Source organism: Felis catus, chromosome C2 (assembly GCF_018350175.1).
Source record: "Felis catus isolate Fca126 chromosome C2, F.catus_Fca126_mat1.0, whole genome shotgun sequence".
In the NCBI taxonomy this organism is placed as follows: Eukaryota; Metazoa; Chordata; class Mammalia; order Carnivora; family Felidae; genus Felis; species Felis catus.
In genome coordinates this window covers 40,654,828-40,680,771 of record NC_058376.1, presented here as the reverse complement: position 1 = coordinate 40,680,771, position 25,944 = coordinate 40,654,828, and the positions used below count along the sequence as shown (strand labels likewise).

The window sequence follows — 25,944 nt, the reverse complement described above, 5'->3', positions numbered from 1 at the left end:
GCCTGTTGTTCGCCGCCAAAGGGCCTCGGGTGTTCCAAACGCCTGGGCGGAAGTGATTGCCAACAAGGTCAGTTCAGGAAATGTGGTGTTCCGACTTGTCGTTCCGGGCTGGACAGGACGGAGGGGACTTCAACGGATCTCACTTTAGGGAAGTACCGCGTTTGCACGGAGAACAGCGATCTTCCCTGAGGGATCTGGTTGCAGAAAGAGAAGCCCTGAGCTCTCCAGGAGTCCATCCTCCAAAGAAGCGGCTGGGAGGGCTGCGCAGGTGCAGGTGCGTGGAAAGCGGGTGGCGGTCCCCGCGCACGACGAGCTCCCGTGATGCCGCGGGGCCGGCCAATGGAGGAGCCTGCTGCCCGCCCCTGGGCCTGACCCCCGGGAGCGCTTGAACGTCTTCTGCGGCCAATTCTGAGTTGGGTGCACCTGTAGTTGGTATTCTTAACTTACATAGTACAGTGTTAAAATAATTCGCTTTTGTTTCGCATTATACTGTGAATAGTTAAAATCACCTATCCTATGTCAAGCCCTCTTGATTTCCTAACAATCTGCGATCGGCTCTTGCTTCCATTCCGGTCCTCGCCGGCTTGGTTTTAGGCGATGCTGTATCGCGAGCAGTTTTAAGGTTGAGGATTCTGGAAGTCAGGTTACCAGGGTTTTACTCCGCCATTCACTAACTGTGACCTCGGACGGGCTTCTTGGCCTCTTCGTCCCTCAGTTTCCTATCTCGAAACGGACCTAGTAGAGTTAGCTACCTCGAAGGGTTGGGGGAGGGGAGAGGGGTGAAGGGCGGTGCCTGGCACCTAGAAAAGAACTCAGTATATGGTAGCTGTTTATTACTGTTTGGCAGCAACTCGCATTCACTCGAGGGAAACATGTTCTGCTAGACCGAGCCCGATGAGGAATCAGACTTAACACCTTGGCTCTATCTCCTTCCATATTTTAGGCATATTTTAGATTTGTTAATATTTTATTAGAGTATTGCCACTTAGTAGATGAAATACACATATCTTCAGATACACGTGAGCAAATTTAACCTTTTAAAAAATATCACAGTTATATATCACTTGTAAAATATACTGTAAATGTAGTGGAGGCATTCAGAGCAAGGCTAATTTGCTAGTGTGTGTTTTGGGGTATCATTTACTCAACAGATAAAAATTCTTCATTTTTCATTAAGTATTAAAGAGTGCCTACTATGCTACTATTTGAAGATTCAGAGAAATGTCAAAGTCCCTTCTTTTAAGGAGGTTTTGGGAGTGTTGCAAGTAGATGACATTCTAGCTGGAGGAAGTAGACAGTAAACATGTAAGAAACTATATTCTGTGCCAGGACCTGCTATGGAGAAAAATATATCTAAAGGAGGGGGATAGAGAGAATGTTGCTATTTTATACAGGCTGTCAAGAAAGGCTTCTCTAAGTAGTATTGAAAGAAAGATCTGAGGAACTTGAATGGACCACAAAAGAGTGTTGTAGGAAGAAACATTAGAGGTTCCAAGGAAGAAGCAGAATGCTTGGTGTGTAGGAAAGAGGCCAGAGTGGCTTATACAAGGAGGAGGTGGTGAGGTTAGAGTTGCAGACGAGATTGATCTAGAGCAAGGTTTCTCAATCAAGGCACTAGTACCATTTTGGGCAGGATAATTCTTTGTTGTGGGGGCTGTTCTATGCATTGTAGAACGCTTAACAGCGTCCCTTGCCTCCACCCACTAGATGCCAGTGGCATCTCCTCCCCTCAGCTGTGGCTACCAAAAATATCTCCAATTTGCCAAATGTACCCTGGAGGACAAATCACCACCCCCAGTTGAGAACCACTGATAGAGACCACCTGTCCAAAAATACTTTGAGATAATGATGAGATAACATCCAGAATGAGATGTTCTGGATCTGTGTTGTTCAGTACACTACCCATCAGCCACGTGTGGCTGTTGAGTGGTTGTAATGTGGCTAGTACAACTGAGGCACTGAATTTTCAGTTTTATTTGAATTTTGATAGCCACATGTGGCTAGTGGATACTGTATTGGATACTGCAGATCGAGAGCCTTGCAGGCCATTGTGAGGACTTTGGCTGTTATCTTTTACCTCTCTGTCTTCATTTTCTGTTATTCTCTCAGTCTCTCACTCCACACTAGTCACAGTGGTCCCCTTGCTGTTTGTTCCTTAAACTTGCCATATAGGTACTTGCCTCAGAGCCTCTGCTCTTGGTGTTCTTCCTGGCAGATTTTTCCCTGAGATACCTGAATGGCTTTCTTTCTCTTAACTTCATTCAGGTCCCTGCTCCAAAGTTGCCTTATCAAAATAAGATAAAAACAGAGAGGGAGGCAAACCATAAGAGACTCTTATATACAGAGAACAAGCTGAGAGTTGCTGGAAGGGTGTTTGGTGGGGCGATGGGCAACATGGGTGATGGGTATAAAGAGGGCACTTGCTGGGATGAGCACTGGGTGTTCTATGTAAGTGATCAATCACTAAATAATACTCCTAAAATCATTACTACACTATATGTTAACTAACTTGGATTTAGATAAAATTTAAACGTTAAAAAAAATTTAATAAAAAAATAAAATAAAAATTAAAAATAGCAATAAGAAAATCAGCTTATTAAATAAGCCTTCCTTTATCATCCTGTTTAAAATCACCATCAACAATGCCATGCTTACTTCTATTTTCCCCATCCACTTAAGTTTTCTCCATAGCACTTATAACACACTATATGTTGCCCTCCAGTAGAATGTGAGTTCTGTGAGCCAGGGATTTTTATTATTATTTTTTTTATTGCCTATTACAGAACCTGGCACATAGTAGGTATGCAATAAATATTTGTTGAATAAATGAGTTGTAAAGGCTTCGGAGAATTTTAAACTGACGAATGGCATGATCTGACTTGCTTCGACAGGATCTTTTTGGCTACTGGTGTGAAGAACAGACTGAAGAAAGGCAAAGGTAGAGGCAGGGAGCCCAATTAGGAGACAGTAGTCCAGGTGAGAGATGCTGGTGGCTGGAGGTAGAGTGGAAAACTTGATAATGGGTTCGGGATAACTGCAAGATTTGGTTTGGGTAATGAGCTGCCATTTGCTGAGAGGAGGAAGTCTGGGAGAAGGAGGTTTTAATTGGGAAATGAGTTACCAAGAGAGAACAGGCTTTCTGGAGAAAGTGGTGATGCCTAAGAAGATAACGCAAAGAATTAGGGGTGGGACAGAAAGAGGGTGAAGAATTACAGGTGAAGGGAGCAGTAGTGAAAAATGCACGAATAAAACAGCACGGCTATTTTTGTCTAGAGCCAAAGCCAGTGCAAGAACCATGACCTGAAGAGAAATTTAGTAAAACTGTTAACAGTTAAGGGCTCAGCACTGGGCCCTTCACCTACTTAATTCTCACAACCTTGCAAGAATAGCTCTCCTCTTTTGACATATGTGGGAGTCTGAGCTCAGTGGGATGCACTTAATTGCTTAAGGCTCCACAACCATAAACTATCATGCTGGAATTTGAATACAGTTGGTCCCCACATCTCTTTGAGCTGCTTCCATTAAATCACATTCTGGTAGTTTTCACTTACTGAATACTTTTTGAGAAAAAAAATAAGAAGGTTTTCTAGATTAGAGTGGCTTGGGGGGGAGGTGAGATCTTAGTATTACAATATCTATTTCACCCAACTGTAGTTATTTAAGTACCTATTAATAGGGGACCTTCTTTCAATGTCCTGGACATCAAGAGTTTCTAAGAATGCTCTATGAATTTAAGGGGAAATAGTTACCTTCTGGGGAAATGTGAAGCAGCGTGATGCCTTAGATCTGTGGTTTTTAAACCTTAGCATCATTAGAGTCACCCAGAGGACTTGTTAAACGACAGACTGGTCCCTCAACTGACCAAAATTTAGCATTTGTAACAAGTTCTTAGATGATGCTGATTTTGGTGCTCCCAGGACCCAACTGTAAGAATAAGAATCACTGCTAGTAGAAGAAAATGAAACCTCGGCCACCTGCCCCTACCAGATTTCATCCTTTGTCTCTGAAATCACTGATCCTGAGGAAAGTCTAATCCTCTCTTTGGGTATATTAGATCCACCCACATTTGTAGAGAAAACTGCATGGCATTATGGTTTTAGAAGGACACCTCTGATTTTTCAATCCCACCTGTCCTGTGGCTTCAGTCAAGTTAGTTAATATATCTGAGGTTTGGTTTCTAAAATGCAGAGTTCATATCTATGAGTTGTTTTAATTAGAGATAACATATAAAATAGCTAGTATAATTTGGTAACACACAAGACATTTCTTCTCCTTTGTGTAGCACTCATAAGTTAAGGCATGGACCTCCCTCTCATTTTTAGTTTTTACTCCATGTAATATTGGATTGCCTCCATTTGACGTCTTGATATGTAGCCCAAACTTCTGACTCTTATCAGTTCGCTCTTGAAATTGGTATGGAATTTATATTATGCACTGAAAGGCAACCTCATTTGTTTATCGTGGAAGCACACTTAGTAATATTTGACTGCTTCCCAAAATTCCTCAAGTCTCAAGAAACATTAGATAAACCCAATATTTTTTATCTAAATACTTCCTCAATACATTTAGTAGTCTAAAATCATGATCGTAAAGCATAGGCTGAGAATTCTAGATCTCAGGTCTAGAGTGCTTCCATAGCTTTGTCAGTGTTTTTCCAAGCATGTTTGTAATATGTACAAACCACTGTATTTGACACTGTCCTTTCATTTGCATTGGTATCTCATCGCATCAAACAGGTGCTTTTTCTACTTCAGCTCTCATTCTTTTCCTGTTGCAAGTTATAGCTGAGTGTAGGGGGTTTTGCTTTGTTAGTCAACCAGAAAAGTAGGAGCCCTCACGCTCACGGACCTCACTTTTAGATACAGATTAATTGGTTTACACATTGTCCCACTGAAATGCTTTTTAGGAAGTAATTTTCATCATATTTACATCTTATTTCAAAGTGACTTCCCAGTGTTTGGTTTTTTGTTTGGAATTCCACCAGAGGCTCTTCATGTTTGAAGATTTACCAACATAGATAAATCGATCCACTGTCTTTCATTTGAAGAGTTCTGATAATTTGTCCACCTACTAAGTTTGCAAAGGGTACCTGAAATAACTTGAGGAACCAGCATTCTATCAACTTGTAATTCCTGCATGTAGACATAAGTTAAAATAATGTCTAAAAAGGTTTTATGTAAACTTTTAGACTTTTCTATTTTAAATTTTTTTTTAATTAATCATCTGAATACGGTAATATTAACTAAGTTACTCTCTTAGGAGACCTAATAGAAATTTCTTACTGAATATATACCTTAAGCCTAATTCCTTTTGAAGCAGTGTGCTACATAAAACTGAACACTTCATTACCAACAAGGACAATGTTTTATTGAACAAGTCTATGTACAGTACAAAAAATTTCTTGAAATGAGACGCTATTGTTGAATTATTGCAGTTCAATGGCTCAGTTTTAATTTGTAGTCTTATAAAATGCAAAGTAAAATAATTTAATGTTCAACAAGGAAGCACAAATTTCCTTTCTTGCTGAATCTGTAATATCTTTCACATATTAACAATTCCAAAATGCATATGCAGCATTTAGGCATTCTGAAAAGGTGTTTTACAGTACCAAATAAATTAAAAGATAAACACTATCATCCCTTTTAGGTTTTTCATCCATACAACAGTTTAAACCAAACATGAAAGGAGTACGGCTGAACCTTCAAGTGTGATTTGAAAAGAATCACAAGTTCAGTGTTATAAGTTATCTACTCATATAATCGGTGGTTTAAAAAAATGGATATGGCTAGAGCCCAAAGTACCAGTGTCCTTGTCCACGGAGATCCCTCTTTTCTGTAATATCTGAGCAGCAAAAATTCAGATTTGCTATTTTCTTGACCTTACTGAGACAGCAGAAAGTTAATATTTAATGTTTTGAAGGAAATTTTTATTAAAAAAAAAAAGATTGAAACTTGGTCCATGTAAGATAAACACATCCTCAAAATAGAAGAAGTAGAAAAATAAAAGAGAAGAACTGAGGAATAAGAAAGCTTCCTTTTCTTCCAAATCCCCAATGAGAACTGTTGGAAGTTTATGCACCCCACAAAAGCAAAATGATGTAAGTTTATGCTTTATAAGACATACATGATAAAATGTACACATTCTTTCAATAGCAATTATTTGAGGATTATATAAAGAGGTTTAGAACAGCATAGCCAAATAGATTTTTATAAAACATTCCTTGATTTCATTATTTATAGGCCAATTTGATCTCAATGTTTCAGAAATAGTTTTCCCTTAGCAACACAAAAGTAGAAATAAAACCTCAAATTAAAGATAAAATTAACAAGTGGAATATGTTTAAAACCTCTTGATATGAACTGCATAATGAATAAAAATAACAATTTTCAGACATGGATTTATGTCAATAGTCACAACTTATAAAAAGTGAAAGTTAAAAGATGTGATAAAATGCTAAATTGTAATTTTAAACTTCTGGAAAATATACAAAGCAGAAATTATATTAAAAAAAAAAAACCTCACTGTCCAAATAGTGTCCAAACAGACTTTTTATTACATGATGTACTTTATATTGAACTGAAATAGAACTCAAGTATATTTTTAGCTTTAGGAAATATGGAAAACTTTTTTTTTTTTTTTAGTTGACCTTAACGGATTTAAAAATCTGATTGAGTTGCATTTACTTATGTGTCATTTAAATGTAAATCCCACAGCCTAATGTAGGCTACACAACAAAACAAAAACTTAAATTTGATTGGAATGGACTTGTGACTATCACTTGCATAGTAGTGAATGAATAAATAATAAAATTGGGAATTTTTTAAAATCCTCATGGCCTGGAAATCCCAACTTGATAAAGTCTGGATGCTACCTTGAAGAAATGCCCCTTCCTTAGTGACTTCATTAAAGAAGCTATAATACTAAGGTCTGACAAGATTATCTGCTTTGAACAAAAACGTGTCTGTTTGAATAACTGGAATATTTGGTTGACGATGGCACATTAGTAGCTCCATTTTTTAAGAATTTGCCTTTGTATTTTTGTTCATTTTATCCCTGCTATAGATTAACACACTACTAGGTAAAAGATCACTAAATTTCCTCTTTTAGAGAATGTACAAGTGGAACGTATCTGAGAGGGTATTTTAAAAAACATTTTGTGTTTGAACAATTCATTGACTAGTAAGTTAAAATCTTCCTTAGGAAAATTACTGGTCATCAAGGAAAATAAAAGCATCAATATATCTTAACTGTGTTCTTGCTGTGCAAATTTTTGTGTACATATTTCCTTTTATATATAAAAATTACTATTCAGACCAAATTCATCACTAATAAATAAGAAAGCATGAGTAGTATGGCTTATTTTAGAATTAACTCTAACTGAATAAAACCAATGAATTCTTGACCTGATTTTAGCTGACATATTTTTTTACAGCCAGTTATTTTTATAGGACTGTACTTAGATAACTCACATTAATGTCTAAAAGGACCTTACTATGAATCATCAAGCAATGTCCTAACACTACTCTATATACAAATAGAAATATCCCAGTGTGCTTATACCATTATTCACATTGAGTTATTTGCAATTCAGTGTTTTCCTTCAATTAGATAGCCTTTAATGGTCTTAGATTCCTCCCATCTCTCCTCAAAGTTACTGATGGTTCTTTTTCTATTTGACACTGCTGCCTTTAAATACAACTCATTGGTATTACCAAAATGGAAAGTGGAGCTTATTAGCAAAGTGTTTTGTTTTCTTTTGTTTAATTTTCAGTGCTGGCATGCCATTCATTGAACTCTATCCTGTCTAATCAATCATCTGGAAACAAGTTACAATCTTTTATGGATAGCATGGTGATAAATCAAATTTTATTTTCATGTATCAGTTTTTAAATTATAATAAACCAAATACCAATAGTTCTTTAAACCGTGTTTGACGAGAAGGGGAGGACATAATCTGATTATGCATGACAAGAAAACAAATTTCTTTTGTAGAATACTTTAAGCTGTTTATTGTAAACCACCCCCGCTTCCCCCCCCCCCTTTTTTTTAATAACTGGTTAACTTTTCCCTTTCTGTAAGGCCATAGCTGGTTTTCCTTTCTGACTAGTTGCCCGAACATGTTTCTCACATAGGTAAAACTGAACATGCTGCATTAATAGTCATCAACTTTTTAAAAAATGTGGTTTTCTGGATAACTGGTACTTTGGGAGTTTTTTAATAACCCTTTTGGAGTCTAAACCAGCACATCTCCTCTCTGAGTTCATTCTAGAAAATGTGCTTTGTCTTTATCTTTAGTAAATCCAAGACCGCTTGAAAATTAAGGCCATCAGGAAAATAGCAAACTGATGATGCAATTTCTTGCAGTGCTTTTCTCACACTACTGCTTGATCGACAGATCATTCTGAAACATTTTTATCAGGCACCTGTAAAACAGAACATGTCTGTTAATTCAAATTTTATAGTTCAACTGAAATTCTAAGTTAGATTCCTATTCTACCCCTTACTCATTCGAAAAATATTGTTATTAGTAGAAAAGCAAGCTTTTCTTTTGCTCAATTTTTTTCAGTTATTTTCTGGTTCTTTTTCCCTTCTGTTTCTATAATAGAAGCTCAGCTTCACTTGGTTTATATTCTGGCATGCAGATGAAAAACATTTCCATCATAATTACTTCATTTCTAAAATTTTTATTACATGAAATATGCAATGAAGAAAATGTCTTGGACACACAGTGAAGAGTATGATCAAAGAACATGAAAACCATGTACAAGTTCTGGCTTCCACAAGTTCATAGGCTGTACCTATGCAAATTACTCACTTGTGAATTTCAGTTGCTTGATCTATGAAACAGGAATAGTAATATCACCTTCATAGTAGTGGTATGGATTGAAAGAAATAACATATGGGGTGGTGCTTTATAATCTGCACTATGCAAATGTTAACTTTCTTAACCTCATAAAGATCTATGGCATTTTCTGTTTCTACAGATAACACCTACTAAGAAGATAGAAGACTTACTTTCATCATCTGAATCAAATCCAAAGAGTGTCTGACATTTCTTTTGTGCAAGGTGAGCCTCAAGTGCTTCTGCATTACAGTAGGTGGTCAGGCATTTGCCACATCTTAATCTTTTCGCGGATTTTTTACAAACGTTATCTTGATCAGAACAGGCATCTACTCTATCAGTCAGAAATTTTCTGCGTTTTGGCATACTAAGGTACCGTTCATCAAGGTAACTGGGAGGCAGTGGTCTGACATACGGCTTTGTTAAAATTAAGCCATATGAAGTATGTTCACTCGTCAGATTTGGTTTGGAAGGTGCCTGAGATACTGGCAGGGTATTATGTTCTTGTGGTACAACACTGGGTAAAATGGAACCATTTTCTGTCCTGATTCTGTTTGTATCAGTTTTCAAAGCAGGCTCTGACGAAACTAAAGGTGTCTGCTCTGTTCCACTGTGTCCATTGACTAAATCACTAATACTATAATTACTTTCAGAATTTGGCTCTATGTCAGGCATCTTTTGGTCTATCAAGCTTATATCAGAAACAGTGTCGTCAGAATGTTCATTTCCATTCTGAACTAAACCATCTGTTTTCTTCTCCATACTTTCTGTACACGTCTTTGGTTCTATGGAATCTTTCCTTGATTTGCTAGTAGAAACTGGCAGAGTGAGAGTTTGTTTCTCATTACTAGATGAGTCTTTTTCCTGATGATTAGGATTTGAGTCTGTAAGAACATCCCAAAGAATTGTTTCACTTGGTTGTGCGGAGGATTCTGGTGTTTTACTCAAATAGTGCTGAGCTTCATGTTCATAGAGCAGAGGAAGATCTTCAAAAAGCTCGTGACATTCTGGAAAACTACACTGAGCTTGAAATATCCTGTGACTTTTTGTGTGCTGAGCAAGCTGGAATGGCAACTTAAATGACTCGTTGCAATTAAAATGCAAACAGAAGTATACATTTGGGTAGCTGTGTCTATTAAGGTGATCTATAAAATGTTGAGAATCTTCAAATTGCCTTTGACAGAATTTGCATTTTCCTTTGCTCCACTTCATTACCGTTTGCCGCACATTTAAATCAGTTGGATGTACAGTCCTTGCATGTTTATTTAGAAATCCGATTCTTTTAAATATCCTGACACAACCAAGAGCAGGGCACTTAAAGTTCCCTTCTTGATCTGTAGCATATATCTCTTTTGGATGGCACACAGTTCCATTGATTTTATGAAGTACGGAAGTTTCTTGATTCAGGTCATAATCGTCTTCTTCATAATCACCTTCTTCATCCTCTTCCTCCTCATAGTCATCCTCACATACAGGCAAAGGTTCTGAGACATTATTTAAAGAAGTATCAGGATTCCCATTTTCAATCATGTTCTCAATTACATCTTCAGATACACTTACGGGAATTTCAATGAATTCAGCCACATGTGCAGGGATGACCTCTTTGTTTCCATCACTGGAAGCAGTAATTGTGTCTGCTTCCAAATCCTTATTATCAGAATTCCCATTCTCAAATGAAATGAAAGCATCGGAACAATTTATTTCTTCCACAGCGGGGATTTCTTGATCCTCCTGTTGAGCTGCAGCAATTTGCTGTCTTTGTATTTTCTTAACATGATTCTTTAAATGCTTCTGCATAAGTCCTTTGTTTCTAAATTTCCTACCACATATCACACATGAAAAACTGCCCTTTTTCTGATGAGCCTGGGCATGCCTTACAATGTGACCGCCTAGAAATTCCTTGTTACATAACATACACCGATGCCTTGGGACATTGTGATCTACTTTGGAAACATTAAGAGCCATAAGATTTTTCTTTGTATTAATGTGACCCTTAGGTTGCACTCTAGACAAATCATCAGGATCAGGCTCTCCAGTGCTCTGGTCGGTAAGAGAGTCAAGCCCTTCATCTAAACCTTGCTGTTCCACTGCCTTTTTCAGATTACCTGTAGAATTTTCCAGTGTACTTTCATTTAGAAATCTAACTGCTGATTTATCACTCAATAATGCTACACAGTTTTTCTTAATCATTACGAAGTTCCAGAATTCAGGATCAAAAAACAATCCCTTTTTCAAAATCGGAAGTAATTCAAAACGAACTCGATTTTGAACACTACTTGTGCCTTCGTTATATTCCTCATCTGGACGTTTGTAAAGCTCTTCAACAGTATGGTAAGCTTCCAGGGAGCGCTCAAGAAAAAATATTGAGAGTGCACAAATCCTGAGGATCTCCAAATCATTTGGCAAAAAATGTGCAATTGTTTTATATATTAAACATTTAGTTTTGGGATCATCATGAAGATCTAGTTGTAGGGCACAACCACATATTTCGACACAGATTTGTAAGCCATCTTCTTCAACCTGTAAGAGGAAAAATATTACTAAATACCTTTGTAAAAAACATTTTTACATTTATTTTTTTAAATATAACTCTGAAATGAGAGCTAAATAAACACATTATGCTACATGTGCAGTTTTCCTCATCAGGTAGCCTTATTTTAATTCTTCTTTAATATAGAAGTAAATCTTTCTTCTTTAACTTGACAATAATCTGGAGGAGATAGCATTTTAGCTTCCAATTTAATTAGTTTTTAAGTTTGACAAACCCTACTAATCGATAAAAAAATGCTTCATAACCTTATGGTGATTAAGGTTTCTTACAAATCTAGGCCCCATTTATTTTAGGTACCAATCTTACATTCTAAGGTAGAAGGGTTAAATTGAATAATGCTTAAATTAAATAAAATGCTTAAAGCATTTATCAATTTTGATGTTTAAAAAGAGCTAGATTTAAAAAAAAAAAAAAGACTGCTTACAGACATTCATAAACCTGCACTAAAAACATTACTTATCTTATTAAATAATATTATTTATCCAAGTAAGAGGAAAAGTGGGGCCCACATGAACAGGGCAATTACAGTCTTTCCAAATCTAATAAAAATCAAAATAATGAACCTACTTGGAAGTTATCTGAAAATTATCAAGCTTTGAAACTTTTACTGATGACTCAAAGGTAACTGAACTTGGGAATTTGTTATGTGTCCACCTTAACTCAAATTATAAATGATGCCTCTAGTGATCAGAAATGATCTAAATGCTTGTTTGACTAGAAAAAAGATACAATGATAATATGTCTTTAAGATTGTGTGTGTGTGTGTGTGTGTGTGTGTGTGTGTGTGTATGTGTGTGTGCTCACATGCACATGCGCTGCCTGCATATGTAGATGACAGGGAGGAACACTACCTTGCCAGCCTCATGTCTTCTTAGTCCTTTATGTGCTTTGTAGACCTGCTTGACTACTTACTTACACTTCCACAGGCAGATCTTAACTTTGCATGTTATAATCCCATGTTATCTAGGTAGTAAATTTCTACCCATTTCCTGTTCATTTTTTGAGAGTCAGTTTTACTCTGAAAGTTTTTCTCCCCATTCATATTCTGGCCCCAGCCCTGGAGTAGAGTTAAACATCCCTCTTCTTTCCACTGAAAATAGTTTATACTTATTTATAAAAAGTACATATATATTGTTTTGTAACTGTATATGCCCCTATGCCCTGACTTTGGATTCTTAAATCACAGGGACAGTATCTCATTTTTTATATCCTCCTGTCGTTAACATAGAAGTTGGCATAATACGTTGACCTTTAAATAAATGTTTGCAAATATGAATGGGATTGGATCTATCCTACTGACATTAGCTTTCTCCTATGTAAATCCATCATTTCAGCTTAGAATCCTTTTCTGAACTCAAATTTTTTATTTCTTCGTATCTATCACAATTAGATATTTCCACCTAGATTTTCCAGATATAGTAAATTCAAAATTCACTGCTTCAAAACAGAATTCCTTCTCTCTCTCCTAAGTTCTATCTACATCCTCTGTCTTAACTCATGAAGTTATCATGTATCCAGCTGCCCAAGTCTAAAATTTTTAAGATCATAGGGCACCTGAGTGGCTTAGTCAGTTGAGTATCCAACTTCAGCTCAGGTAATGATCTCATGTTCATAAGTTCAAGTCCCATATCAGGCTTGCTGCTGTCAGTGCAGAACCCTCTTCGGATCCTCTGTCCCCCTCTTTCTTTGTCCCTCCCCAGTTTGTGCTCACTCACTCTCTTAAAAATAAACATTTAAAAAAATTAAAAAGAATAAAACTTTAAAAAAAATTCAAAATCATCACAAAATGCAACAGGATACTTCCTTACCTGAAATCCTTCAACAATCCCAGTATATTTATGGACTGAAGTTCCAACTTTCAGTGCAGCATGCAAGTCCCTTAAGTATTTCCAACCACCACCACCCACCAGCCCTACAACTTCAGGCAGTCTCTGACTAGTTTCATCTCCCACACACTTCCTCATGTTTTTCTCCTACCACATTAATGCTAATGGACACTTGTGGGAAAAACAATTGATGTAGTGAGGCAAAAGTGCTTTGTAAACTGCAAAATCCTTTACATGTTAGTGTTCTCCTCCTCTATCGTTTAAAACCCAGCTTAAAGCATCTTCCTCTGTGAGCCTTTTCAGATAAGCCATTTGTAAGGTCTCATTCTTCTGAATTCACACAGCATTCTTTTTGCTTCTTTTCAGAGCGCTAAAGCACGTATATGATTTATTCCATCATTGAAGATGTTTTTAGTAGAGTATACACAGTTAAGCACATTTTCAATATTTATTTCATCTTTGAAATTTTCCTCTTATATTCTCATGTTGAGTAGACATGTGAAAATAAGAAAGCTTTATGACAACTGGCTGAACATCACCTACATTGTAAACTTTGCATAACAAAACTCAACTTTTGGTGCAAATAAGAATCCTATGTATATATATGGATACATTTTTATTTTTTAAAAAGTTTTACTGGGGCGCCTGGGTGGCTCAGTTGGTTGAGCATCCAACTTTGGCTCAGGTCATGATCTCACGGTTTGTGAGTTCGAGCCCCATATCAGGCTCTGTGCTGACAGCTCAGAGCCTGAAGCCTGCTTCGGATTCTGTGTCTCCCTCTCTCTCTGCCCCTAACCCACTCACATTCTGTCTCTGTCTCTCTCAAAAATAAATAAACATTAAAAAAAAAATTAACAAAAAAAGTTTTACTGGTGATTCTGGTGCAATTTAAATATTGAGAAAGAGGGTGCCTGGGTGGCTCAGTCAGTTAAGTGTCCAACTTCAGCTCAGGTCATGATCTCACAGTTCGTGGGTCAAGGCCCGCATTGGGCTCTGTGCTGACAGCTCAGAGCCTGGAGCCTGCTTCAGACTCTGTTGTCTACCTCTCACTCTGCCCCTCCTGTGTTCACACTCTGTCTCTCTCTCTCTCAAAAAAAATTTTTTTAAATAAATAAAAATAAAAATAAAGAAATATTGGAAGGATTTTAAAACATAGCTTGTTTGGTTTTCTTTCCCTTTTTGATGGGGGTAGAGATTAACTTTGACAATGCATTTTTTTTTAAATGTTTATTTTTGAGAGAGGGAGAGAGAGAGGGCGAGTGGGGGAGGGGCAGAGAGAGAGGGCAACGCAGAATCTGAAGCAGGCTCCAGGCTCTGAGCTCTGAACTGTCAGCACAGAACCTGATATGGGGCTTAAATTCATGAACAGCGAAATCATGACCTGAGCCAAAGCTGGATGCCTAACAGACTGAGCCACCCAGGTGCCCCAACAATGCATTTGAATGACATTTCACTGTTTTATAATGAAGCTATGAATGCAGTTAGTAAAATAAAATCGGAAATTTACAAAGCTCTCTGAATATAATGCTGCTAACTTTATATCATGGGAATATAATCACTACACGGTCATACATCTAATGAATGACATGATAATTAGTGTAAAAAATGGATAAATTTATAAGAAATATTAAAATACATTATTTATTGGATGTTCCTTATATATTTAAAAATAACCCACACAAAGATTCAGCCAAATGGAGCTACCTAAAATGCAGGATAGCTTTATCTTTCCTATCTTGGTATTCAAGGTTCTGTTAATATTTGAGGGGAAAAAGTTAAAGCGTTTGCAGGATCCAGTTTCATGCCTATGTAAGAGTCTTACACAGAACTGTATTCACTTTTAAGTGACCATGAAAAACTTACTTCAGAACTATTTTTAAAAACAGGTAATGAATTTTACTGTTACTTCAAATAAATACTTGAAAAATTTGTCAGATTTCAAAAATGCTTCAGAATTCATTGTTCCTTTTCACCTTAACACCAGACTTAAAATTATGAACTATATTTTTCTGTGAAAGTGACCTATGTATATACAAAGTTCATTTGCAAATAAGTTAAGATTCTACAAACAGGAGTTAGGATAATGTTAAAAGTGACACTCTTAAAGAAAAGAGATAATTACTTCTTATCGAAGCAGTTGTTCCCATATTAAATTTTAAGTAACAGTAAATTGGCAGTTTTTCGGTCTTTTTTCAGTTATTTTCACTTATGTAAATGCTTAGTACCATGTTGGGAGATTGCAGTTGGGGAAAGGGAAGGATATGATATGTGGCCTTTGAATCCTCCTCCTCTTCAGAAACATTTTATCATAAAAGATTCAAGTTTCGGTGAACTGTCATTTACATTTCATTTAAAATTAAGGGATAAATATATCCTATTTACCTCATCTTTAATGATTTTCATGAAAGGAAATATGACTCTCACATTAGTTGCTGTTCTTAAAAGCTGGTAGCATTGATCTACAAAAACTTGCTTTGAAGGATTAGACTTAAGCTGAAGTTTACTCCATATGAAAATCAACTCCCTGTAAATGAGAAAAAAAAAGAGAAATATTAAAAATAGAGTTTATTCAAATACAGGCATTAGCTATCTTTTGCTGATTCTATAGTACCCTGGCTGCGATGGATACAAAATGAGCATAAATGGTTATTATGTTAACCTCCAGCTACTTCTGCTACCTGTATGGGACAAAAAGAGAGATCAGAAATTGTAATCTTCAGTGATAAGGAATGAATTCCAATCATATGCTGACAAACCCAAGGCACCTCTAGTACATGATAACAAATTCTAATCCCGGTGTACCTATATCAATGATATTACTTTAAAAAAATAAACTTTGACCTTTAATTAATACTTTACTTGTAAATTTAGAAATCAATTTTGTATACTTTCTATAAAGATATGTCCATGTTTTTCATTTTCAATCTATTAAGATACCTGTTGTGGTATAGGTTTAAAGTGTAAGACACTGTAGTACTGATTCTGAAATTTTATGTTTAAGATCATCTATTCTTCCTTAAGATGTAGTATTTTTAAACAGAAAAGCTATGGGCCATTTAAAGCATTTCACAGGTAGATTGGTTTCTCAGATGTGGCCAAGGTTATTAGATGGACAAAGGAGGAGCAGTGGGTCTTGAGGCAAAGGAAATCAACATATAATTGATATGTTTAGGTATCCCATTCTAGTAAATTAGAATTCTTTAAAGTGTGTCGAGTTACATAAAGCATCATAATCTAAAAAGTATTAAGATAATTGATGAAAATGGTTTTGTTTGGTTTTTTTTTTTTTTTTAAGTGATTTACTGAGCATGTACTTTGAGCCCAGCACATGCAGCTATTAAGTCTAAGGAGCTTGACTACTATCGTGAAGGTGTACATAGTCTACTTAGAGAGACAATACAGAAAGCACAAAACAGAAAATAACGGCAAGCAACACAGAAGTAGTAAAACCAAAATTCTAATTCCATCTTCTTCTAGCTGTATGGGTGTTAATAAGTTTCAGTTCACAACCCCACTTTTTTTGCATATAAAAGCTCACCAGGTTTCACACTTTGCTCCCAAATCTGTAGCTCTGACTTCTTTCCCAATTTCCATTTCTGGGTATTTCAATTTAGATTGCTTTCTATCACCATAACCCACTTAGAATGAATAATACTCCTGCAAAATTGAGTATCTTTTGCTAGGTCAGTCAATGACACTAAACATTCCTCGAACCTGTTTGGTTCTAATCTATTTATTTTCCACAGCCTTTGTATTCTAATTATATTTTTGCCCATAGCCATACCATTCTTTCTCAGTGCTACCACCTTAGGCCCTCTAATTTTACATATGCACTTCTACAGCTGCTAAACTGCTCTGTTTCCAGACTTTCAAATAATTCCATTCAGTGCTTATTCCATATGTCACATAGTATTAACAGCAACAGAAACGTGGGTTTTGGAGTCAGGATAGGATTATAATCCTGGGCACTCTTCAAGGTTAGTTAATGTGCTTTGTTTATTCTCATTTTTTTATGCTAATTGCTGTACTCAGAAAGTACCTCATTTCTAAGATGAGCTTATCTTTCAGAGTCCATTATCAAATACCCCTTCTCCGTGAACGCCTTCACGAATACCCCAATCTAAAGTGATAACTACCTCAGAATAGATCTATCCCTCTTGTTGGTTTCATGACTTTCATGTATTTCCTTGCTGATATTTTATGGGGCCTGTTCCCCCAACTGTTGTTAATCCCCATTGTTAATCTCAGTGACACATTGTATAGTGGAGGTAGTGGCAAAAACATGAGACTGGGAATAAGAGATTTCTCATTAGGGCATTCTATACTAAATGGTGTGATATTACCCAGTTCACAGTGAGCCATCTTTTTCTGGAAATAACCTACTACACAAGGTTGGAACCCCAGTAACCATTTGAACTATGTGACCGTCCTCACCCTCCTTACGATATTAATTATAGGAAACTGACCCCAGTCAGGCCGGTCAGAGTCCCTGGAATGTTCTCAACTCTAAACTATGAAGGCTGGAGACTGTTGACTTTCCGGTCTGCAACAGGAGAGAATGAAGTCAACTGGCAGAAAAATCAGTGTCCCTGGAAGCAGTTATCTTTGGGGACCTATTCTATCCTTCCCCTTTTTTTGTCATGACCCAGTATTTTTTCCATGTGCACTAACTTTTTCCTAAACTAATTAGACATAAGATGCTATCACTTGCAAATTGACTAGTATAAATTCTAACTCCATTTTATTACCAGCTAGGTGGCTTTTATCTCTTTTATCCAGTTTTCTTAGACATAAAAATAATGGACAGTTAAGTGAAAACACCTAGGTGAAATGTCTGGTATGTACTGATGTTTCATAAACCACTAACTTCCTTTATTCTTTCCTTATCTTTATAATCTTAATAGTACCAACCAGTGAGATTTATTCAACAAATATTTGCTAGTTAATAAAGTGGTAAAAAAAAAAAAATGTCTTCCTAAATGCTAAGAGCATTTAGAGGGAGCCTCTTGAGGAAATCTATTAAGGGAAATTGCAGACCCAGAATGATGTGTAAGATGATGGTGGACATTCTAAATAAGGGGTATTTTATAAACAAAGGGATGAGATAGAAGGCAAGCAGATTACTGTGTTTAAGAAGACCTGGCAGATCTCTGCAACAGATTTAAAGACAAAAAATAAAAAATGATAGTTGGAAATTAGGGGAGAGTATTCATTGCACTCATTATTACACAGATCAATGTTTAACATATTAGAAATGTATATATTCTCCAACTTGCTCCAAAAAATAAATTGAGACTCCTAATAGACATCCTTAGGGTACGCTATTATTATTTTTCTTTTTTGAAGAGAGAGATCTCATTTCCCTTTGTTTCTGTTAATTCAGGATGAAACTTGATGAACAAAATGTAATCCCAAGATTCTAATAAATTTGCCAGGAAAGGGCTGCCAGTATGGATTTTAGCTTTCTAAAAGTAGGCAAAGCAGAAATCTCAGGATATGATTATGAAGCTCCATTTTGACTGAATTTATAAAAGGGGTATCAGGTTTTACTTGTACTTTAGATTTTGAAGGAAAACAAAATGCTCTGAAAACCCACAGTAGTCTTCTTTGCTCATGAGCAAACAGTGTTGATGAAGCTTACATTTTCTTCTCAAATAGAAGTCCTTTAGAAAACATAGCTCCTATATGGTACACAAACACATTTCCCAGGTAGCTAGCTACTAATAAAATCATCAAGTAACAGGCTGCAGAGAATGTAGGCTATAACAGGGTCTACAGCCACCTTTACAACATACATTTTTTTTTTATGTTTGATCTATTTATAGTAAGTAATATTTAACAGAGGCTGTGAGTCAGGCTGCCTGGGTTTGAATCTTAGCTTCATTATTTACTTCATTACTTCATTATTTACATGGCATTATTTACATGGGAATGTATATATGAAATACAGACTATAGGAAGCACTCAGATGATATTAGTAGCTGCTGTTATTATTACTACTACTCGTTATTGTTAGCAATGGCAGAGAAATGGGGTTGGTTGCTTGCTCTACTCTTCAGATAGAGCAAAACTGGACTATGGATCAGGTTCTGTCCACAGAGACGGGGGAGATGAGGTAAGCTGGTTCATAGGGAAAGCCAAAATGAAACAGACAACACCGACCTTGGAGGCATGAAAGAATCCTGCTCTTCAAGTTATGGTGAAAATCAACTTTTAGGAGTAAGAGAAAAGGACCCCAGCATTCAGAAATATTGAGGAGAGGTAGAAGAAATAAGAGAGCAGGTAATCAGTACCCCGCCCACTCAGAAGGACAGACAAAGGAACAGGCTGAAGATTCCTTTCCAGTTAGGCAGCTGGGAGTCACACACCCAGCTTCTATTCTTAGAAGATGCCAGTGGGTGGGGGCAGGAAAGATAGGCACTCTTCTATTTTTAAGATCCCTCCCTAAATAGTAAAATGGTTAGCCAAAAGAAGAAAGCATTTTTTTTGTTTGTTTGTTTGTTTGTACTTGGGATTTCAGTTTACTTATGAGTATATTAAAATGAAGAGGCTAAAGATACTCTGTTGGCTTAATATAGTCAAAGTCAGAACATTCCTTTACTCATAGGAAAAGATCTACTTTAACAGTCATGATTATATTTCAGAATAACTACATATCAAGAAATGGTAACTCTTTAAAAACTATTTAAAATTGTCTTACCACTGCCTCCTGATCCCCTCCTCTCTTTGAAATTCCAATTTACATGGTAAACTTTTTAATAGGAATTTGCATAATCTAAATAAAAATATACTTCCCTGGAAGATAAGTCCACTAATTTCTAGACCCAGCTCTGCTACTAATTAGCTATTTGACTCTATCTCTTAGTCTGAAGATTTTAATCTATAAAATAATAATATTAAATGAGTTTATCATTAAATTCATCTTCTAGGTATTCTTTTAAATATTTTTAAGAATTTAGGTCCAAGATGGCGACGTAGGCAGACCCTGAACTCACCTCCTCCAGGGACACAACAAATCTTCACCTACACAGAGAGCAATTCCTCCTGAAGAACTGAGGACTGACTGAACAGCTGAACAACAAAAGTAAGAGCGACCACATAGAGAATGGCAAGAAAGACGGAGACACGGTAATAGGGAATCCCCACTCTCACCCCTGTAAACTGCAGTGGGGAGGGACAGTAATAAGGGACTATGAGCAGATTCATCTGCTCTGAGGTACAGAAAAAAAAGTTGCAGTTTAAAAGGGCAACTAGAATATAAAGGATCTAGCCCTAGAACTCTGCCAAATGGCAGGGAGACTGCTGGAACTTTCTCTAGGTCAGTGGGGCTGTCATGCACCACAGTTTACACATTCCCTATCCACCTTGACAGCATGGACAGGAGCATCGTCCAGACACCCTACCACCTCAACGAGCCCTGGTCCTCTACCCATACCAGCCCCAGCTGTCTCACTAAGGAGGCCCAGTACAGTGCATACCGGGTCACCCTTGTCAGTGTTCACTGTAGCTCAAGACTACTTGACAAGGTAACACAGGCACAAAGCACCCTGGAACGCTCCACACCCACACCACTTCAGCTCCAGACAACTTGCCAGGACACTGTGGTCCACACCTGCTTCTGCTCCAGCTGCCCGAAAAGGGCACCCACACAGAATGCCCCAGGATGCCTCAGCCTGCACCCACTTTAGCTTCTGCTATCACCCACAACACAAGAGAGCCCTGAGACCACCCCGTACCCACTTCAGCTTCAGCTGTCCTGCCAGTGTGCCCTCTGTGCAGAAAACCCCAGGAGCAGCCCAGCCTACACCTACTTCAGCTGTGGCCGTCCCACCAGCATGGCCCCAGCACAGGGAGTCCCAGGACATTCAGCCTATGACAGCTACAGCTCTAGCCAGCTAGCCAAAGTCATCAGGCACACACAATCCACACAGGGGATAACCATACACAGGATCATTCCTTCAAGTTTAGGAGAAGTAGCTGTTCCACCTAATTCGCAGAAATAAACACAGAAAGTCAAGCAAATGGGGACAGAGGAATATGCTCCAAATGAAAGAACAAGACAAAGCCTCAGAAAAAGAACTAAATAGAACAGGGATAAGCGATCTACCTGATAAAGAGTTCAAAGTAACGGTCATAAACTCAGGACTTCAACAAAGAAGGAGAAAAAATAATAAATAAATAAATAAATAAATAAATAAATAAATAAATAAATAACATTTTTAAAAAATGAGTATGGCTTAAGGGCTATCTTGGATAACGCTGAGTAAACAAACATTTACATTACAGGGGTCCCAAAAGAATGAAGAAATAATACCTTAAAACTTTCCCAACCTGGGGAAGGAAAGAGACATCCAGGCTCAGGAGCACAGAGAATTTGGATCAAGATGAACCCAAGGAGATCCATACCACTACACATAATAATTAAAATGTCAAAGAGGAAAGATTTTAAAAAGTATAGTTCCTTACCCAGCACTATGCAATTAAAAGCTCTGAGAATAGGCATGAAAACCTGCATTAAGTAACAAGCTTTCTGTGTGACCTTATGCTTACTAAAGTTTTTAAAGAGTTACTTGATATCAGAATGACAGATTTTAAATTCCTTAAGATTGCTTAATGCGTGTACCAGTTTATAATTATGTGTGTATATGGTGGGGTTAGGGGGTGATGCATGGGACAGAAGAGTGCTAAAGTTTGACAGACCTGATAGTCTGGGAACTGGTTATGAAAATGACAGTTTTCTGGAGAGTGGAGAGTGTGGCAATCGGGACAACAGAGAGAAAGTATATGAATAAACACTGATGACTGAAATGTCTTACGTTTATGGTGCCTGATAGCTGTGGTCCATGCTGTAAATCGCTCTGTGAAATCCTGTTATGGTGATAGTTTTCAAAAACTATTATGAGAAATAAACTAGATAGACGGAAACATATCATGTAAAACATGTATTTAAATTTGACCGATTCCAGGGAGTGTGGGTGTGACTCAGTCAGTTAAGCATCCGACTCTTGTTTTCGGCTCAGGTCATGATCCTGCAGTTCTTGAGATTGAGCCCCATGTCGGGCTCTGCACTGACAGCTCAGAGCCTGCTTGGGATTCTCCTCCCCTGCCCCACCCTCCCCTGCTGTGCGGGTGCACACACGCACACTTTCTCTCTCAAAATAAACAGAAAAAAGATTTTTTTTCACTGATTCCTAAGAGATAAATATTGGTGTTCTTAGGAATGTGGTATCCTTTTAAAGCCCAAATATCTCATGACTCACTATTTTGGATAATTTTTCTCACTACCACTCTCAAACCAATATATAACTTTAATTTAACATGCTGTAACCACCAGGATGAACAATTCAAATAACCTAGCAGTTTATCTTCTTTCTTAACTTTCTTATCTTCAGTGACATCAGTCCTGGAACTTCTTTCTTAAGAAAAATAAACAAACTTTAAATAGAGACAATATATACTGAAGGCTTTCTACTCTATTAAAATTTGCCCCTAATGTTAAGCTGATCTATTAAAGAGAATGTTTGTGAAAAATAAGTATGTATTTTAGAATTTAAAATTCAAAAGTATTGGTTTAAAAATATCTTATATAAGCCCATATCATTTTAGATTATTATGTTGGGCAAATGAAACCTAGTTATCCTTTAAGAATTAATGAATGTTGGGGTGCCTGGGTGGCTCAGTTGGTTGTGTCCAATTCTTGATTTCTTGAGATCATCTGTCACATGATCTCACGGTTCATGAGATTAATACCCACATCTGGCTCTGCACTGATAGGGCAGAGCCTACTTGGGATTCTCTCTCTCCCTCTCTCTGCCCCTCCCTCCCTCACATGTGTGCACATGCTCTAAGTAAATAAATAAACTTAAAAAAAAAAAAGTAAAATGTCCAAGTGGTAGGATGTGTGTGTCTGTGTGTGTGTGTGCGTGCACGCATGAGAACTGGGAAAAGGAAGGCAGAAGTTATTAGAATCTTTTAGAATTATTCATGATTTCACCTAAAAGGATTTGAAGATATGTACTAAAACCATTCTAATACTGCATTCTAAATTACATTATTTCTTGGTAAACCTGATGTTTCATATATCCTACTAATCATTTTTAGGTAGCTTTAAAAATGTTTTCACAAACTGGGGCGCCTGGGTGGCTCAGTCAGTTAAGCATCTGACTTCAGCTCAGGTCATGATCTCTCGGTTCGTGAGTTCAAGCCCCATGTCGGGCTCTGTGCTGACAGCCGAATCCTGAAGCCTGCTTCAGATTCTGTGTCTCCCCCTCTCTCTGCCCCTCTCATGCTCCGCCTCTCAATAATAAATAAACATTAACATTTTTTTAAATGTTTTCACAAACTAATATACAATACCATTTATATTAGCATCCCAAGAATGAAATACTTAGGCATAAATCTAACCAAATACATATAAGGTCTACATGAGGAAAATTACAAAACTAATGAATGAATCAAAAAACTAAAATGGGAGAGATATTCCATATTCATGAATAGGAAATCTCAATATTGTCATGATGTCAATATCTTGATCTACAAATTGAATTCAATCCCAATCAAAACCCCAGCAGGTTATTTTATGGGTATCAACAAATTGATCCTAAAGTTTATATGCAGAGGAAAAGACCCAGAATAGCCAATACAATATTGAAGAAAAAAGTTGGAAGACTAACGCTAATAAGGACATTGTTGTATTGGTGAAAGAATAGACAAATACATCAAGAGAACAGAACAGAAAAGAGCCCAGAAACAGACCCCCATAAATATAGTCAACTGGTCTTTGACAAAGGAGCAAAGGCAATAATACAGTCGAGTGGAGATAGTCTCATCAACAAATGGTGCTGGAATAACTGGACATCCACATGCAAAAAAAAAAAAAAAATCTAGACACATGCTTTATACCTTTCACAAAGATTATCTCAAAGTGGATCACAGACATAAACAGAAAATGCAGAACTATAAAACTCCTAGTAGATAAGCTTCTGGGTATGGTGATGCCTTTTTACAACACTATAGTCCTAGCCATGAAAGAAATAATTGATAAGCTCGTCTTTGTTACAATTAAAAACTGTGCTCTGTGAAAGACAATATCAAGAAAATTAAAAGACAAGCCACAGATTGGAAGAAAATATTTGTAAAAGACACATCTGATAAAGGACTATTACCCAAAATCTACAAAGACCTTTTAAAATTCAACAAAAAGAAAACTAACAATCTGATTTAAAAATGGGCCAAAAATCTTAACAGACACCTCACCAAAGAAGATATACAGATAAAAAAACAAGCATATGAAAAGATGGTCCCCACCATACGTCATCAGGGAAATACAAATTAAAACAAGATACCACTATACTCCTATTAGAATGGCCTAATTTTGGGGGCGCCTGGGTGGCGCGGTCGGTTAAGCGTCCGACTTCAGCCAGGTCACGATTTTGCGGTCCGTGAGTTCGAGCCCCGCGTCGGGCTCTGGGCTGATGGCTCACAGCCTGGAGCCTGTTTCCGATTCTGTGTCTCCCTCTCTCTCTGCCCCTCCCCCGTTCATGCTCTGTCTCTCTCTGTCCCAAAAATAAATAAACGTTGAAAAAAAAAAAAAAAACCAAAAAAAAAGAATGGCCCAATTTTGTAACACTGACAACAGCAAATGCTGGTGAGGATGAGCAACAGGAACTCTTATACATTGCTGGTGGGAATACAAAACAGTACACCCACTTTGGAAGACAGTTTGGTAGTTTCCTTCAAAACTAAACACTCTTACCATACATTTCAGCAGGTGTGCTCCTCAGTATTTACCCAAAGGAGTTGAAATTTATGTCCACACAGAAACCTGCACACGGATATTTACAGCAGCTTTATTCGTGACTGCCAAAACTTGAAACCAACCAAGATCTCCTTCATTAGGTGAATGGATAAATAAACTGGTAATCCAGGCAATGGAATATTACTCAGCACTAAAAAGAAATGAGCTATCAAGCTATGAAACGACATGGTGGAACCTTAAATGTACATTACTGAGTGAAAAAAGCCAATCTGAAAAGGCTACACACTGTATAATTCCAACTATACAATATGGTGGAGAAGATAAAACTATGACAATAGTAAAAACATCAGTGGTTTCCAGAGGTGAGGGTTGGGAGAGGGAGAGAAGAAATGAACAAGTGGGGAGCACAGAGGACTTTTAGGGCAGTGAAAATACCCTGTGTGATACTATATTTATCCAAACCCATAGATTATATATAACACCAGTAGTGAACCCTAAGAGAATCTGGACTTTGGGTGGTTATGATGTGCCACTATGGGTTCATCCTTGGTTAAAAAAAAAAAAAAAAAAAAAAGTACTCTTCTGGTGAGTAATTTTTTTTTTGTTTTTTTGTTTTTTTTTCAGAGAATGTTGATAATGGAGAAGGTTATGTATATGTGGGGATCGGGATATAATGGGAAATGTCTGTACCTCCCTCTCAATTTTACTGTAAACCTAAAACTGCTCTAAAAAATAAAGTCTTAAAAAACTAAATTCCACATTTGATTTAAAATATAATTGTTTCATTATAATACATACTTTAAACATTTATACTGTCAGTTACTGGCACATGGTCATTGTCTTTTTTAATTTTTAGATCTTACAACTTACTGTTGTTTCTTGCACAGTAAATTTTTAAAATGTGGCTTAACATTTTCACAGAACTTTTTTGAAAACATAAAGTCCAGATTCTGTCAACCAGTTCTCC

General features: G+C 37.0%; 1 protein-coding gene and 1 long non-coding RNA gene across 10 annotated transcripts in view; one reads left to right on the top strand and one right to left on the bottom strand.

Moving 5' to 3' along the window:
- Nucleotides 1-136: 136 nt before the first annotated feature.
- Nucleotides 137-25,730, top strand: LOC102902623. Of its 5 annotated transcripts, none has more exons than XR_006584966.1 (5): nucleotides 137-274; nucleotides 2,892-2,976; nucleotides 8,985-9,067; nucleotides 20,149-20,303; nucleotides 25,602-25,730. It is a non-coding gene; the product is annotated as an uncharacterized LOC102902623 (long non-coding RNA). The 5 variants fall into 5 exon arrangements; XR_002735845.2 differs by lacking the exon at nucleotides 25,602-25,730 and adding an exon at nucleotides 21,506-22,148; XR_002162348.2 differs by lacking the exon at nucleotides 25,602-25,730 and adding an exon at nucleotides 21,506-22,148 and having other exon boundaries at nucleotides 20,149-20,347.
- ZNF654 (zinc finger protein 654) overlaps nucleotides 5,346-25,944 on the bottom strand; it is a 94,945-nt gene continuing 74,346 nt past the window's right edge. For 4 of the 5 annotated variants that reach the window (XM_045036771.1, XM_045036772.1, XM_045036773.1 and 1 more), the window contains 2 exons: nucleotides 15,602-15,743; nucleotides 8,669-11,362 (listed from right to left, as the gene is read on the bottom strand). In XM_045036771.1, coding sequence (XP_044892706.1) covers nucleotides 8,951-11,362; nucleotides 15,602-15,743 — 2,554 coding nt within the window. In that variant the 3' untranslated portion in view covers nucleotides 8,669-8,950. Of the gene's footprint in view, nucleotides 8,424-8,668; nucleotides 11,363-15,601; nucleotides 15,744-25,944 lie in introns of those variants that run through there. The other variant, XM_023238871.2, reaches the window with a different exon arrangement.